The sequence below is a fragment of the Oncorhynchus tshawytscha genome, unplaced genomic scaffold, assembly GCF_018296145.1.
Source record: "Oncorhynchus tshawytscha isolate Ot180627B unplaced genomic scaffold, Otsh_v2.0 Un_contig_6275_pilon_pilon, whole genome shotgun sequence".
Taxonomy (NCBI): Eukaryota; Metazoa; Chordata; class Actinopteri; order Salmoniformes; family Salmonidae; genus Oncorhynchus; species Oncorhynchus tshawytscha.
The window spans coordinates 27501-40314 of NW_024608149.1; the positions used below are offsets into that span (position 1 = coordinate 27501).

The following is a 12814-nucleotide window of genomic DNA, read 5'->3' on the forward strand; positions in this document are numbered from 1 at the left end:
CTCTCCATCCCCTCCCCATCTCTCTCCATCCCCTCCCCATCTCTCTCCATCCCCTCCCCATCTCTCTCCATCCCCTCCCCATCTCTCTCCATCCCCTCCCCATCTCTCTCCATCCCCTCCCCATCTCTCTCCATCCCCTCCCCATCTCTCTCCATCCCCTCCCCATCTCTCTCTATCCCCATCTCTCTCCATCCCCTCCCTCTCTCCATCCCCCATCTCTCTCCATCCCCTCCCTCTCTCCATCCCCTCCCTCCCTCTCCCCCATCTCTCTCCATCCCCTCCCCGTCTCTCTCCATCCCCATCTCTCTCCATCCCTCCCCTCTCCCCAGCCCCTCCCCTCCCTCTCCCTCTCCCCTCCCTCTCTCCATCCCTCCCTCTCTCCATCCCCATCTCTCTCCATCCCCATCTCTCTCCATCCCCATCTCTCTCCATCCCCATCTCTCTCCATCCCCATCTCTCTCCATCCCCATCTCTCTCCATCCCCTCCCTCTCTCCATCCCCTCCCTCTCCCCATCTCTCTCCATCCTCTCCCCATCTCTCTCCATCCCCTCCCTCTCTCCATCCCCTCCCTTTCCCCTCCCTCTCTCCATCCCCTCCCTCTCCCCTCCCTCTCTCCATCCCCTCCCTCTCCCCTCCCTCTCTCCATCCCCTCCCTCTCTCCATCCCCTCCCCATCCCCTCCCTCTCCATCCCCTCCCTCTCTCCATCCCCTCCCCCATCTCTCTCCATCCCATCCCCCGTCTCTCTCCATCCCATCCCCCGTCTCTCTCCATCCCATCCCCTCCCCGTCTCTCTCCATCCCATCCCCTCCCCCGCCTCTCTCCATCCCCTCCCCCGCCTCTCTCCATTCCATCCCCTCCCCCGCCTCTCTCCATTCCATCCCCTCTCCCCCGTCTCTCTCTATCCCCTCTCTCTCTCCATCCTCTCCCCATCTCTCTCCATCCCCTCCCTCTCTCCCCCGTCTCTCTCTATCCCATCTCTCTCTATCCCCTCTCCATCCCCTCCCCCATCTCTCTGTCTCCCCCCTCCCTCTCTCCATCCTCTCCCCTCCCTCTCTCCATCCTCGCCCCTCCTTCTCTCCATCCCATCCCCTCCCCATCTCTCTCCATCCCCTCCCCATCTCTCTCCATCCCCTCCCCATCTCTCTCCATCCCCTCCCCATCTCTCTCCATCCCCTCCCCATCTCTCTCCATCCCCTCCCCATCTCTCTCCATCCCCTCCCCATCTCTCTCTATCCCCATCTCTCTCCATCCCCTCCCTCTCTCCATCCCCCATCTCTCTCCATCCCCTCCCTCTCTCCATCCCCTCCCTCCCTCTCCCCCATCTCTCTCCATCCCCTCCCCGTCTCTCTCCATCCCCATCTCTCTCCATCCCCTCCCTCTCCCCCATCCCCCCCCCTCCCTCTCCCTCTCCCTCCCTCTCTCCATCCCTCCCTCTCTCCATCCCCCATCTCTCTCCATCCCCCATCTCTCTCCATCCCCCCATCTCTCTCCATCCCCATCTCTCTCCATCCCCATCTCTCTCCATCCCCATCTCTCTCCATCCCCATCTCTCTCCATCCCCATCTCTCTCCATCCCTCCCTCTCTCCATCCCCTCCCTCTCCCCCATCTCTCTCCATCCTCTCCCCATCTCTCTCCATCCTCTCCCCATCTCTCTCCATCCCCTCCCTCTCTCCATCCCCTCCCTTTCCCCTCCCTCTCTCCATCCCCTCCCTCTCCCCTCCCTCTCTCCATCCCCTCCCTCTCCCCTCCCTCTCTCCATCCCTCCCTCTCTCCATCCCCTCCCCATCCCCTCCCTCTCCATCCCCTCCCTCTCTCCATCCCCTCCCCCATCTCTCTCCATCCCCTCCCCCATCTCTCTCCATCCCCTCCCTCTCTCCATCCCCTCCCTCTCTCCATCCCCTCCCTCCCTCTCCCTCATCTCTCTCCATCCCCTCCCCCTCTATAGAGATCCATAAGAATGTGATCTCTCCATTAGAAGGGGAAGTTAAACAACATGTCCTGCATCAGAAACACACCGACCTGAAGGACAAGATGAGGTGTGTATTAACGGTGTGTGTGTCTGTCTGTGTGTATTAACGGTGTGTGTGTCTGTCTGTGTGTATTAACGGTGTGTGTGTCTGTCTGTGTGTATTAACGGTGTGTGTGTGTGTCTGTGTGTATTAACGGTGTGTGTGTGTGTGTGTTTTAACGGTTGTGTGTGTGTGTTTTAATGGTTGTGTGTTTTAACGGTTGTGTGTGTTTTAACGGTTGTGTGTGTGTGTTTTAACGGTGTGTGTGTGTTTTAACGGTTGTGTGTGTGTGTTTGTGTGTTTTAATGGTTGTGTGTTTTAACGGTTGTGTGTGTTTTAACGGTTGTGTGTGTGTGTTTTAACGGTGTGTGTGTGTGTTTTAACGGTTGTGTGTGTGTGTTTTAACGGTGTGTGTGTGTGTTTTAACGGTTGTGTGTGTGTGTTTTAACGGTGTGTGTGTGTGTTTTAACGGCTGTGTGTGTTTTAACGGTTGTGTGTGTTTTAACGGTTGTGTGTGTGTGTGTGTTTTAATGGTTGTGTGTGTGTGTGTTTTAATGGTTGTGTGTTTTAATGGTTGTGTGTGTGTGTGTGTGTTTTAATGGTTGTGTGTTTTAATGGTGTGTGTGTGTGTGTTTTAATGGTTGTGTGTTTTAATGGTTGTGTGTGTGTGTGTGTGTTTTAATGGTTGTGTGTTTTAATGGTTGTGTGTGTGTTTTAATGGTTGTGTGTGTGTGTGTGTATTAACGGTGTGTGTGTGTGTGTGTGTGTGTGTGTGTGTGTGTGTGTGTTTTAATGGTTGTGTGTGTGTGTGTTTTAATGGTTGTGTGTGTGTGTGTTTTAATGGTTGTGTGTGTGTTTGTAGGGATCTGAACCAGGGCTTTGAACGCCTGAGGAAACTCAGCTATGAGGGCTTCAGCGAGGACAGCGGTGAGTGGTACACACACACACACACACACACACACACACACACAGTTGGGTGTGACTAGTTGTGATGTCCCCCTCCCTCCTCTCCAGAGTTTAAAGAGCCCAGGGTGATAGAGCTGTGGGAGATGGCACAGAGAGCCAACCTGACTGGGGATGAACTGGACTCGCTCAAGGTGTGTGTGTGTTCTTTCCATATCTGTTTTAAAGTGATCACTTTTCACAGTCTGGATCATAATGTTCTGTCCGGTTTGGGTGTCTCTCTCCCTGTGTGTGTGTGTGTGTGTGTGTGTGTGTGTGAGATCAGGAGGAACTGAAGCACTTTGAGACCAAGGTAGAGAAGCACAGCCACTACCAGGTAACCAATCAATATCAATTATTAATAAATCCGTTTTTTTTCCCTCATCGATCTACACACAATACCCCATAATGACATCACAATACCCCATAATGACATCACAATACCCCATAATGACATCACAATACCCCATAATGACATCACAATACCCCATAATGACATCACAATACCCCATAATGACATCACAATACCCCATAATGACATCACAATACCCCATAATGACATCACAATACCCCATAATGACAAAGCAAAAACAACTAAAATATGACATTTACATAAGTATTCAGACCCTTTACTCAGTACTTTGTTGAAGCACCTTTGGCAGCGATCACAGCATCGAGTCTTCTTGGGTATGACGCTACAAGCTTGGCACACCTGTATTTGGGGAGTTTCTCCCATTCTTCTCTGCAGATCCTCTCAATCTCTGTCAGGTTGGATGGGGAGAATTGCTGCACAGCTATTTTTAGGTCTCTCCAGAGATGTTTGATCATGTTCAAGTCTGGGCTCTGACTCGGCCACTCAAGGACATTCAGAGACTTGTCCCGAAGCCACTCCTGCGTTGTCTTGGCTGTGTGCTTAGGGTCGTTGACCTGTTGGAAGGTGAACCTTCGCCCCAGTCTGAGGTCATGAGCTCTCTGGAGCAGGTTATCAAGGATCTCTCTGTACTTCACTCCGTTCATCTCTCCCTCGATCCTGACTCGTCTCCCAGTTCCCTGCTGCTGAAAAACATCCCCATAGCATGATGCTGCCACCTCCATGCTTCACCGTAGGGATGTTGCCAGGTTTCCTCCAGACTTGTTGTTCATGGTCTGGGAATCTTTAGGTGCCTTTTGGAAAACTCCAAGCAGGCTGTCATGTGCCTTTTACTGAGGAGTGGCTTCCGTCTGTCCTCTCTACCATACAGGCCTGATTGGTTTTCCCATCTCCACAGAGGAACACTAGAGCTCTGTCAGAGTGACCATCGGGTTCTTGGTCACCTCCCTGACCGAGGTCCTTCTCCCCCGATTGGTCAGTTTGGCCGTGCGGCCAGGAAGAGTCTTGGTGGTTCCAAACTTCTTCCATTTCAGAATGATGGAGGCCACTGTGTTCGTGGGGACCTTTAATGCTGCAGATATGTTTCGGTACCCTTCCCCAGATCTGTGCCTCCACACAATCCTGTCTCAGGGCTCTACGGACAATTCCTTCAACATCATGGCTTGGTTTTTGCTCTGACATGTACTGTCAACTGTGGGACCTTTATACAGACAGGTGTGGGCCTTTCCATATCGTGTCCAATCAACTGAATTTACCACAGGTGGACTCCAATCAAGTTGTTGAAACATCTCAAGGATGATCAATGGAAACAGGATGCAACTGAGCTACATTTAGAGTCTCATAGCAAAGGGTTTGAATAAATAATGTATTTCATTTTTTTATTTTGGTTACATTTGAAAAGATTTAGGAATTGTTGTTACTCAATCCATTTTAGAATAAGGCTGTAACGTAACAAAATGTGGAAAAAGTCAAGGTCTGAATACTTCCTGAAGACACTGTCTTTTATTGATGTCCCAAATGGACCCTTACGCCCTTAAGGCACTTAGAGATCTGAGAGGGTTTGACAGGTGTAAGCTATATGGTGCATCCACCAAGCAAGTGCCTAGGGCGTAGGGTCCATTTGGGATAGGACCACTCACTTTCTCCTCCCTCTCCCCCCTACTCTCCTCCCCCTGCCTCTCTCTCCCCCTGCTCCTCTCCACCCTGCCTCTCTCTCCCCCCTCTCCCCCTGCTCCTCTCCACCCTGCCTCTCTCTCCCTCTCCCCCTGCTCCTCTCCACCCTGCTCCTCTCTCCCTCTCCCCCTGCTCCTCTCCACCCTGCTCCTCTCTCCCTCTCCCCCTGCTCCTCTCCACCCTGCCTCTCTCTCCCTCTCCCCCTGCTCCTCTCCACCCTGCCTCTCTCTCCCTCTCCCCCTGCTCCTCTCCACCCTGCCTCTCTCCCTCTCCCTCTCTCCCCCTGCTCCTCTCCACCCTGCCTCTCTCTCCCTCTCCCCCTGCTCCTCTCCACCCTGCCTCTCTCTCCCTCTCCCCCTGCTCCTCTCCACCCCTGCCTCTCTCTCCCTCTCCCCCCTTTTCCTCTCCCCCTGCCTCTCTCTCTCCCCCTGCCTCTCTCTCCCCCTGCTCCTCTCCACCCTGCCTCTCTCTCCCTCTCTCCCCCTGCTCCTCTCCACCCTGCCTCTCTCTCCCTCTCCCCCTGCTCCTCTCCACCCTGCCTCTCTCTCCCTCTCCCCCTGCTCCTCTCCACCCTGCCTCTCTCTCCCTCTCCCCCTGCTCCTCTCCACCCTGCCTCTCTCCCTCTCCCCCTGCTCCTCTCCACCCTGCTCCTCTCCCTCCCTCTCCCCCTGCTCCTCTCCACCCTGCTCCTCTCTCCCTCTCCCCCTGCTCCTCTCCACCCTGCCTCTCTCTCCCTCCCCCCCCCCTGCTCCTCTCCACCCTGCCTCTCTCTCTCCTCTCCCCCCTGCTCCTCTCCACCCTGCCTCTCTCTCCCTCTCCCCCTGCTCCTCTCCCCCTGCCTCTCTCTCTCTCCCCCCCTTTTCCTCTCCCCCTGCCTCTCTCTCTCTCTCCCCCTTTTCCTCTCCCCCTGCCTCTCTCTCTCCCCCTGCTCCTCTCCACCCTGCCTCTCTCTCTCTCCCCCTGCTCCTCTCCACCCTGCCTCTCTCTCTCTCCCCCTGCTCCTCTCCACCCTGCCTCTCTCTCTCCCCCTGCCTCTCTCCCCCTCCTCAGGAACAGTTGGAATTATCCCACCAGAAGCTGAGACATGTAGAAGCTCTAGGAGACAACGACCACATCCTGAGAAACCAGGAGAGATACAATAACCTGGCCGAGAAGACCAGAGAGATGGGATACAAGGTAGGAGAGATACAATAACCTGGCAGAGAAGACTAGAGACAATAACCTGGCCGAGAAGACTAGAGATGTGGTAGGAGAGAGACAATAACCTGGCAGAAGACCAGAGAGATGTGGTACAAGGTAGGAGAGACAACCTGGCAGAGAGAGAGGTTAGAAGATAGGAGAGAGACAATAACCTGGCAGAGAAGACCAGGGAGATTTGTTGTAATGCCTCTCTCTCTTTCTCCCTCAGATGAAGAAGCACATGCAGGATTTAACCAGCAAGATCTCCCGTAAAGGACTGGACCGTAACGAACTGTAAGGGGTTCCTCAGACGAGGCCCGGTGGGGGGGGGTTTAACCAGCAAGATCTCCCGTAAAGGACTGGACCGTAACGAACTGTAAGGGGTTCCTCAGACGAGGCCCGGTGGGGGGTTTAACCAGCAAGATCTCCCGTAAATGACTGGACCGTAACGAACTGTAAGGGGTTCCTCAGACGAGGCCCGGTGGGGGGTTTAACCAGCAAGATCTCCCGTAAAGGACTGGACCGTAACGAACTGTAAGGGGTTCCTGGCAGAGAGAGAGGTTAGACAGACGAGGCCCGGTGGGGGGTTTAACCAGCAAGATCTCCCGTAAAGGACTGGACCGTAACGAACTGTAAGGGGTTCCTCAGACGAGACCAGGGGGGGTTTAACCAGCAAGATCTCCCGTAAATGACTGGACCGTAACAGAGAAGACCAGAACTGTAAGGGGTTCCTCAGACGAGGCCCGGTGGGGGGTTTAACCAGCAAGATCTCCCGTAAATGACTGGACCGTAACGGGTTCCTCAGACGAGGGGGGGGGGGGGCGGCGACAGAAGGCTGTGTGTTTTCAACATCAGGACTCGAAACAACAAATGAAGTCTTCGTGTTTTTCTTGCCACAGTGATTCAGAGTGTGGCGATGCTGCTGTCATGACAACCCTACGATGAACTGCTAATCTGCCTGTCTATATATACACACACACACACACACACACACACACACACACACACACACACACACACACACACACACACACACTTCCGTCCACATTACTCTTTTGTAGACTACTTTAATGAAATCAGTGTTTTTCCGCGTAAATCTCATTTGTGATTGTATCATTTTAATAATGATGAGCTTGCTTCTATCTCAAATGGCACCCTATTCCCTACATAGTGCACTACGTTTGACCAGGGCCCTATGGAAGTAGTGTACTGTGTAGGGAATAGGGTGCCATTTGGGATGGGGAACGTGTCTTTCAGTGACACTACTTGTTTTGTGTAAATATGTGTGTGTATATATATATATATACCTATTGTAGGTATATCTGATTATGTCCGTGTACCAAATGTCACCCTATTCCCTACATAGTGCACTACTTTTAACCAGAGCCCCGTACATTCTTGATCAAACCACCTAATAACTTTGATCAATAGTTTCATTATGAAAGTATTTGAGACAACCACATATTACCACCATCGAACCCTTCTAGGGAAATAGCTGCGTCACCATAGTAACACGTGGTATCAGTGGATTTGACGACATCGCCATAGTAACACGCGGTATCAGTGGATTTGACGACAGTGGATTTGACGACATCGCCATAGTAACACATAGTATCATTGGTATATCAGCAAATCTCAAGAACTCCTCCGTGACCTTTGGCCTAGTGGTGAAATCCCTGAGCGGTTTCCATCCTCTCTGGCAACTCGGTTAGGACGGACTTCTGAATCTTTCGTAGTGACTGGGTGTGTTGATATTCAATGTCTGCTTTCAGTTTTTTTAAATTCATCTACCAGAATTGGTGCCCTTCTTTTGCGAGGTGTTATTGTTAAAACCTCTCTGGTCTTTGTGGTTGAAATTCACTGCTCGATTTGAAGGACCGTACAATTATCTGTATGTGTGGGGTTGGCGTGATGAGGTAGTCATTCAGTCATGTTGAACACTGTTCTGGCAGACAAAGTGAGTCCTTGTAACTGATGTGGCTTTAACTACATATTTACTATGGCACTTAATTAGCCTTGATATAACAATGGGGTTGAATACTTGACTCATGAAAATTTCAGCTTTTCATTTTTTTTAATTTATTTGTCAAAAAAATAATCTTAAAAATATAACTTTGACATGATGGAGTATTGTGTGTAGGCCCAGTGGAGGAGAATAATCTAAATTGAATCCATTTTAAATTAAAGCTGTAACACAAGGGGCTGTATTAACCAATCAGAGAGTTACTGAGAGAACCAGTGTCGTGATTGGAGAGTTACTGAGAGAACCAGTGTCGTGATTGGAGAGTTACTGAGAGAACCAGTGTCGTGATTGGAGAGTTACTGAGAGAACCAGTGTCGTGATTGGAGAGTTACTGAGAGAACCAGTGTCGTGATTGGAGAGTTACTGAGAGAACCAGTGTCGTGATTGGAGAGTTACTGAGAGAACCAGTGTCGTGATTGGAGAGTTACTGAGAGAACCAGTGACGTGATTGGAGAGTTACTGAGAGAACCAGTGTCGTGATTGGAGAGTTACTGAGAGAACCAGTCATGATTGTAAATCGATGTTAAACACAGTCCTTGAACCATGAATACACAGTGTCTTATTGGCCCATGTGGGCGGGGCATCCTGAAGATGCAAAACACTGTAATAACAAAAATGAATCAAATGTAGATAGAACAAATTTGATTGGAGAAAAAAAGTAATAAAAACACCTTTTCTCCCATTTTTCTCGTCATCTGGATATTTTGAAGAAATTGGTTACACAAATGAGCATAACAAAATTGAACAGAATGACTTCTACTAGTGTAGGCCTAAACATGTGTTTAAAGCCTTACTGATGAATCATGTGTAGGTCACATGAGAATGGAACATAAAACCTGTTTCTGACACCATGACAACGAACAACAGTCACTGGAAACTATGAGTGCTGTCTTCACTAACGATCTCTTTTAAACTACAGGAACTGATGGCTTCAAAAAAGTAATAAAGACACCAGAAGCCTCAGTATCTCAGTGGACTCCGACCCTACGGCAGTAACCAGATGGTTGTTAGTTCACACCAGACGGTTGTTAGTTCAACCAGACGGTTGTTAGTTCAACCCTATGGCAGTAACCAGATGGTTGTTAGTTCAACCCTACGGCAGTAACCAGATGGTTGTTAGTCCAACCCTACGGCAGTAACCAGACGGTTGTTAGTTCAACCCTACGGCAGTGACCAGACGGTTGTTAGTCCAACCCCTACGGCAGTAACCAGACGGTTGTTAGTTCAACCCTACGGCAGTGACCAGACGGTTGTTAGTCCAACCCTACGGCAGTAACCAGACGGTTGTTAGTCCAACCCTACGGTAGTAACCAGACGGTTGTTAGTTCAACCCTACGGCAGTAACCAGACGGTTGTTAGTTCAACCCTACGGCAGTAACCAGATGGTTGTTAGTTCAATCCTACGGCAGTAACCAGATGGTTGTTAGTTCAACCCTACGGCAGTAACCAGATGGTTGTTAGTTCAACCCTACGGCAGTAACCAGATGGTTGTTAGTTCAACGTTCTGGCAGTAACCAGGTGGTTGTTAGTCCAACCCTACGGCAGTAACCAGATGGTTGTTAGTCCAACCCTACGGCAGTAACCAGATGGTTGTTAGTTCAACCCTACGGCAGTAACCAGATGGTTGTTAGTTCAACGTTCTGGCAGTAACCAGATGGTTGTTAGTCCAACCCTACGGCAGTAACCAGATGGTTGTTAGTCCAACCCTACGGCAGTAACCAGATGGTTGTTAGTTCAATCCTACGGCAGTAACCAGATGGCTGTTAGTTCAATCCTACGGCAGTAACCAGATGGTTGTTAGTCCAACCCTACGGCAGTAACCAGATGGGTGTTAGTCCAACCCTACGGCAGTAACCAGATGGTTGTTAGTTCAAATCCCACCAGTACGTTTGTTTTCCATTTGAACTCTAACAGACCGGTGTGAGAGGTTGATATATCCAGTTTGAACAGGTCACAGAGCGAAGGGTTCGGGTTCCTGGTGTTACCAGGGGGTGTGTAGATCACCAATCTCCTAGACCTGGTTGTACAGGACTGGCTGTGGGTTCGAAACCCCCCAGTTTCTGGGGCCTGGAGCATATCCGAGTAGTTCTTTCTTCAGGTCTAGGCTTTATGACGTGGTAACTGAGTAGTTCATTCATCCTTCAGGTCTAGGCTTTAGGACGTGGTAACTGAGTAGTTCATTCATTCTTCAGGTCTAGGCTTTAGGATGTGGTAACTGAGTAGTTCATTCATCCTTCAGGTCTAGGCTTTAGGACGTGGTAACTGAGTAGTTCATTCATCCTTCAGGTCTAGGCTTTAGGACGTGGTAACTGAGTAGTTCATTCATTCTTCAGATCTAGGCTTTAGGACGTGGTAACTGAGTAGTTCATTCATTCTTCAGGTCTAGGCTTTAGGACGTGGTAACTGAGTAGTTCATTCATTCTTCAGGTCTAGGCTTTAGGACGTGGTAACTGAGTAGTTCATTCATTCTTCAGGTCTAGGCTTTAGGACGTGGTAACTGAGTAGTTCATTCATTCTTCAGGTCTAGGCTCAAATGCACCTTGCAGAGGCATGTCGGTGCCAGCGTGGATTATATTTTGTTGACTGTCCGGTGCTCTTCAACTTGCCTAGATTGAATCCCAGCCTAAGTGGACACTTTACTAAATGTCATGCTGCCGAGTATAAAATTGTGTTTTTGTATATACAGTACCAGTCAAAGGTTTGGACACACCTCATTCCAGGTTGCAAGTTCAAATCCCCGAGCTGACAAGGTACAAATCTGTCGTTCTTGTCCCTGAACAAGGCAGTTAACCCACTGTTCCCTAGTAGGCCGTCATTGAAAATAAGAATTTGTTCTTAACTGACTTGCCTGGTTAAATAAAACGTTTAAAATATATATTAACATATCCAAGGGTTTTTCTTTATTTTTACAATTTTCTACATTGTAGAATAATAGTGAAGACTGTGAAATAACCAAAAAAAGTGTTAAACAAATCAACATTTATTTTATATTGGAGATTCTACAAAGAAGCCACCCTTTGCCTTGATGACAGCTTTGCACACTCTTGGCATTCTCTCAACCAGCTTCATAAGGTAGTCACCTGGAATGCATTTGTGGAATTTCTTTCCTTCTTACAGCCAATCAGTTGTGTTGTGACAAGGTAGGGATGTTATACAGAAGAGAGCCCTATTTGGTAAAAGACCAAGTCCATATTATGGCAAGAACAGCAACAGTCCATCATTGCTTTAAGACATGAAGGTCAGTCAATACGGAACATTTCAAGAACTTTGAAAGTTTCTTCAAGTGCAGAATTAAAAACCATCAAGCGCTGTGATGAAACTGGCTCTCATGAGGACCACCACAGGAAAGGAAGACCCAGAGTTAATTCTGCTGCAAAGAAACCACTGCTAAAGGACACCAATATGAAGAAGAGACTTGCTTGGGCCAAGAAACACGAGCAATGGACATTAGACCGGTGGAAATCTGTCCTTTTGATATGATGAGTCCAAATTTTAGATTTTTGTTTCCAACCGCTGTCTTTGTGAGATGCAGACTAGGTGAACGGATGATCTCTGCATGTGTGGTTCCCACCGTGAAGCATGGAGGAGGAGGTGGTGTGATGGTGCTTTGCTGGTGACACTGTGGTTTATTTAGAATTCAAGGCACACTTACCCAGCATGGCTACCCCAGCATTCTACAGCGATACGCCATCCCATCAGGTTTGCGCTTAGTGGGACTATCATTTGTTTTTCAACAGGACAATGACCCAACACACCTCCAGGCTGTATAAGGGCTATTTGACCAAGAAGGAGAGTGGTTGAGTGCTGCATCAGATGACCTGGCCTCCACAATCAGCTGATCTCAACATAAATGAGATGGTTTGGGATGCGTTGGACCGCAGAGGGAAGGAAAAGCAGCCAACAAGTTCTCAGCATATGTGGGAACTCCTTCACGACTGTTGGCAAAGCATTCCAGGTGAAGCTGGTTGAGAGAATGCCAAGAGTTTGCAAAGCTGTCATCAAGGCAGAGGGTGGCTAAATATAAAACAAGTTAATAAATAATCTCTTGGCAAACAAAGCAGTTACTATTTACAAGAAAACACTCAAATCATTGCAGGTAGATGTGTGAGTGACAGAGAGAGAGAGAGAGACTGCAGGGTGCCTCTCCTTTCTGTCCTCTCTCCCCTGGGTGTGTTCTGCTCCATCAGCCTGTCCTGTCTCCCCTGGGCGTGTTCTCCTCCAGCTCCATCAGCCTGTCCTCTCTCCCCTGGGCATGTTCTGCTGCTACTCTCTGAGCTGTCTCTGAGGCTGTGATGTCTATGTGGGCGTATGTGGTGGAGCCCCCTACTGGACAGGAAGACCAACAACCAGTGACTACATCATCATGGTCCTCTACAAGAACATAAAAACCAGTCTCCTGATCATCCTGCCTTCTCCTGAAGTGTTTGTCTTGCACACTTTGCTTATAACAAACCTTAATCCATGAAGGGTAGTGTGCGAGTGTACACTTTGGGAGAAGGGTGGTGTAATCGGGACACACAATAGAAATACACACAGCCAATAGCTTTGAGCAGGTTCTATGTTTCCTAGTAGGAGATTATCATAGTACAAGAAGCCATATAGCACCAAGGAGGAA

General features: G+C 49.4%; 1 protein-coding gene across 2 annotated transcripts in view; it reads left to right on the forward strand.

The window, feature by feature from the left end:
* Positions 1 to 6712, forward strand: part of LOC121843306 (alpha-2-macroglobulin receptor-associated protein-like) — a 17324-nt gene extending 10612 nt beyond the window's left edge. Inside the window, exons 5-11 of one of the 2 annotated variants that reach the window (XM_042312902.1) lie at positions 1948 to 2038; positions 2874 to 2938; positions 3026 to 3108; positions 3240 to 3290; positions 6048 to 6173; positions 6406 to 6438; positions 6521 to 6712. In XM_042312902.1, coding sequence (XP_042168836.1) covers positions 1948 to 2038; positions 2874 to 2938; positions 3026 to 3108; positions 3240 to 3290; positions 6048 to 6173; positions 6406 to 6438; positions 6521 to 6556 — 485 coding nt within the window. In that variant the 3' untranslated portion in view covers positions 6557 to 6712. Of the gene's footprint in view, positions 1 to 1947; positions 2039 to 2873; positions 2939 to 3025; positions 3109 to 3239; positions 3291 to 6047; positions 6174 to 6405 lie in introns of both variants that reach the window. The other variant, XM_042312900.1, reaches the window with a different exon arrangement.
* Positions 6713 to 12814: the final 6102 nt, after the last annotated feature.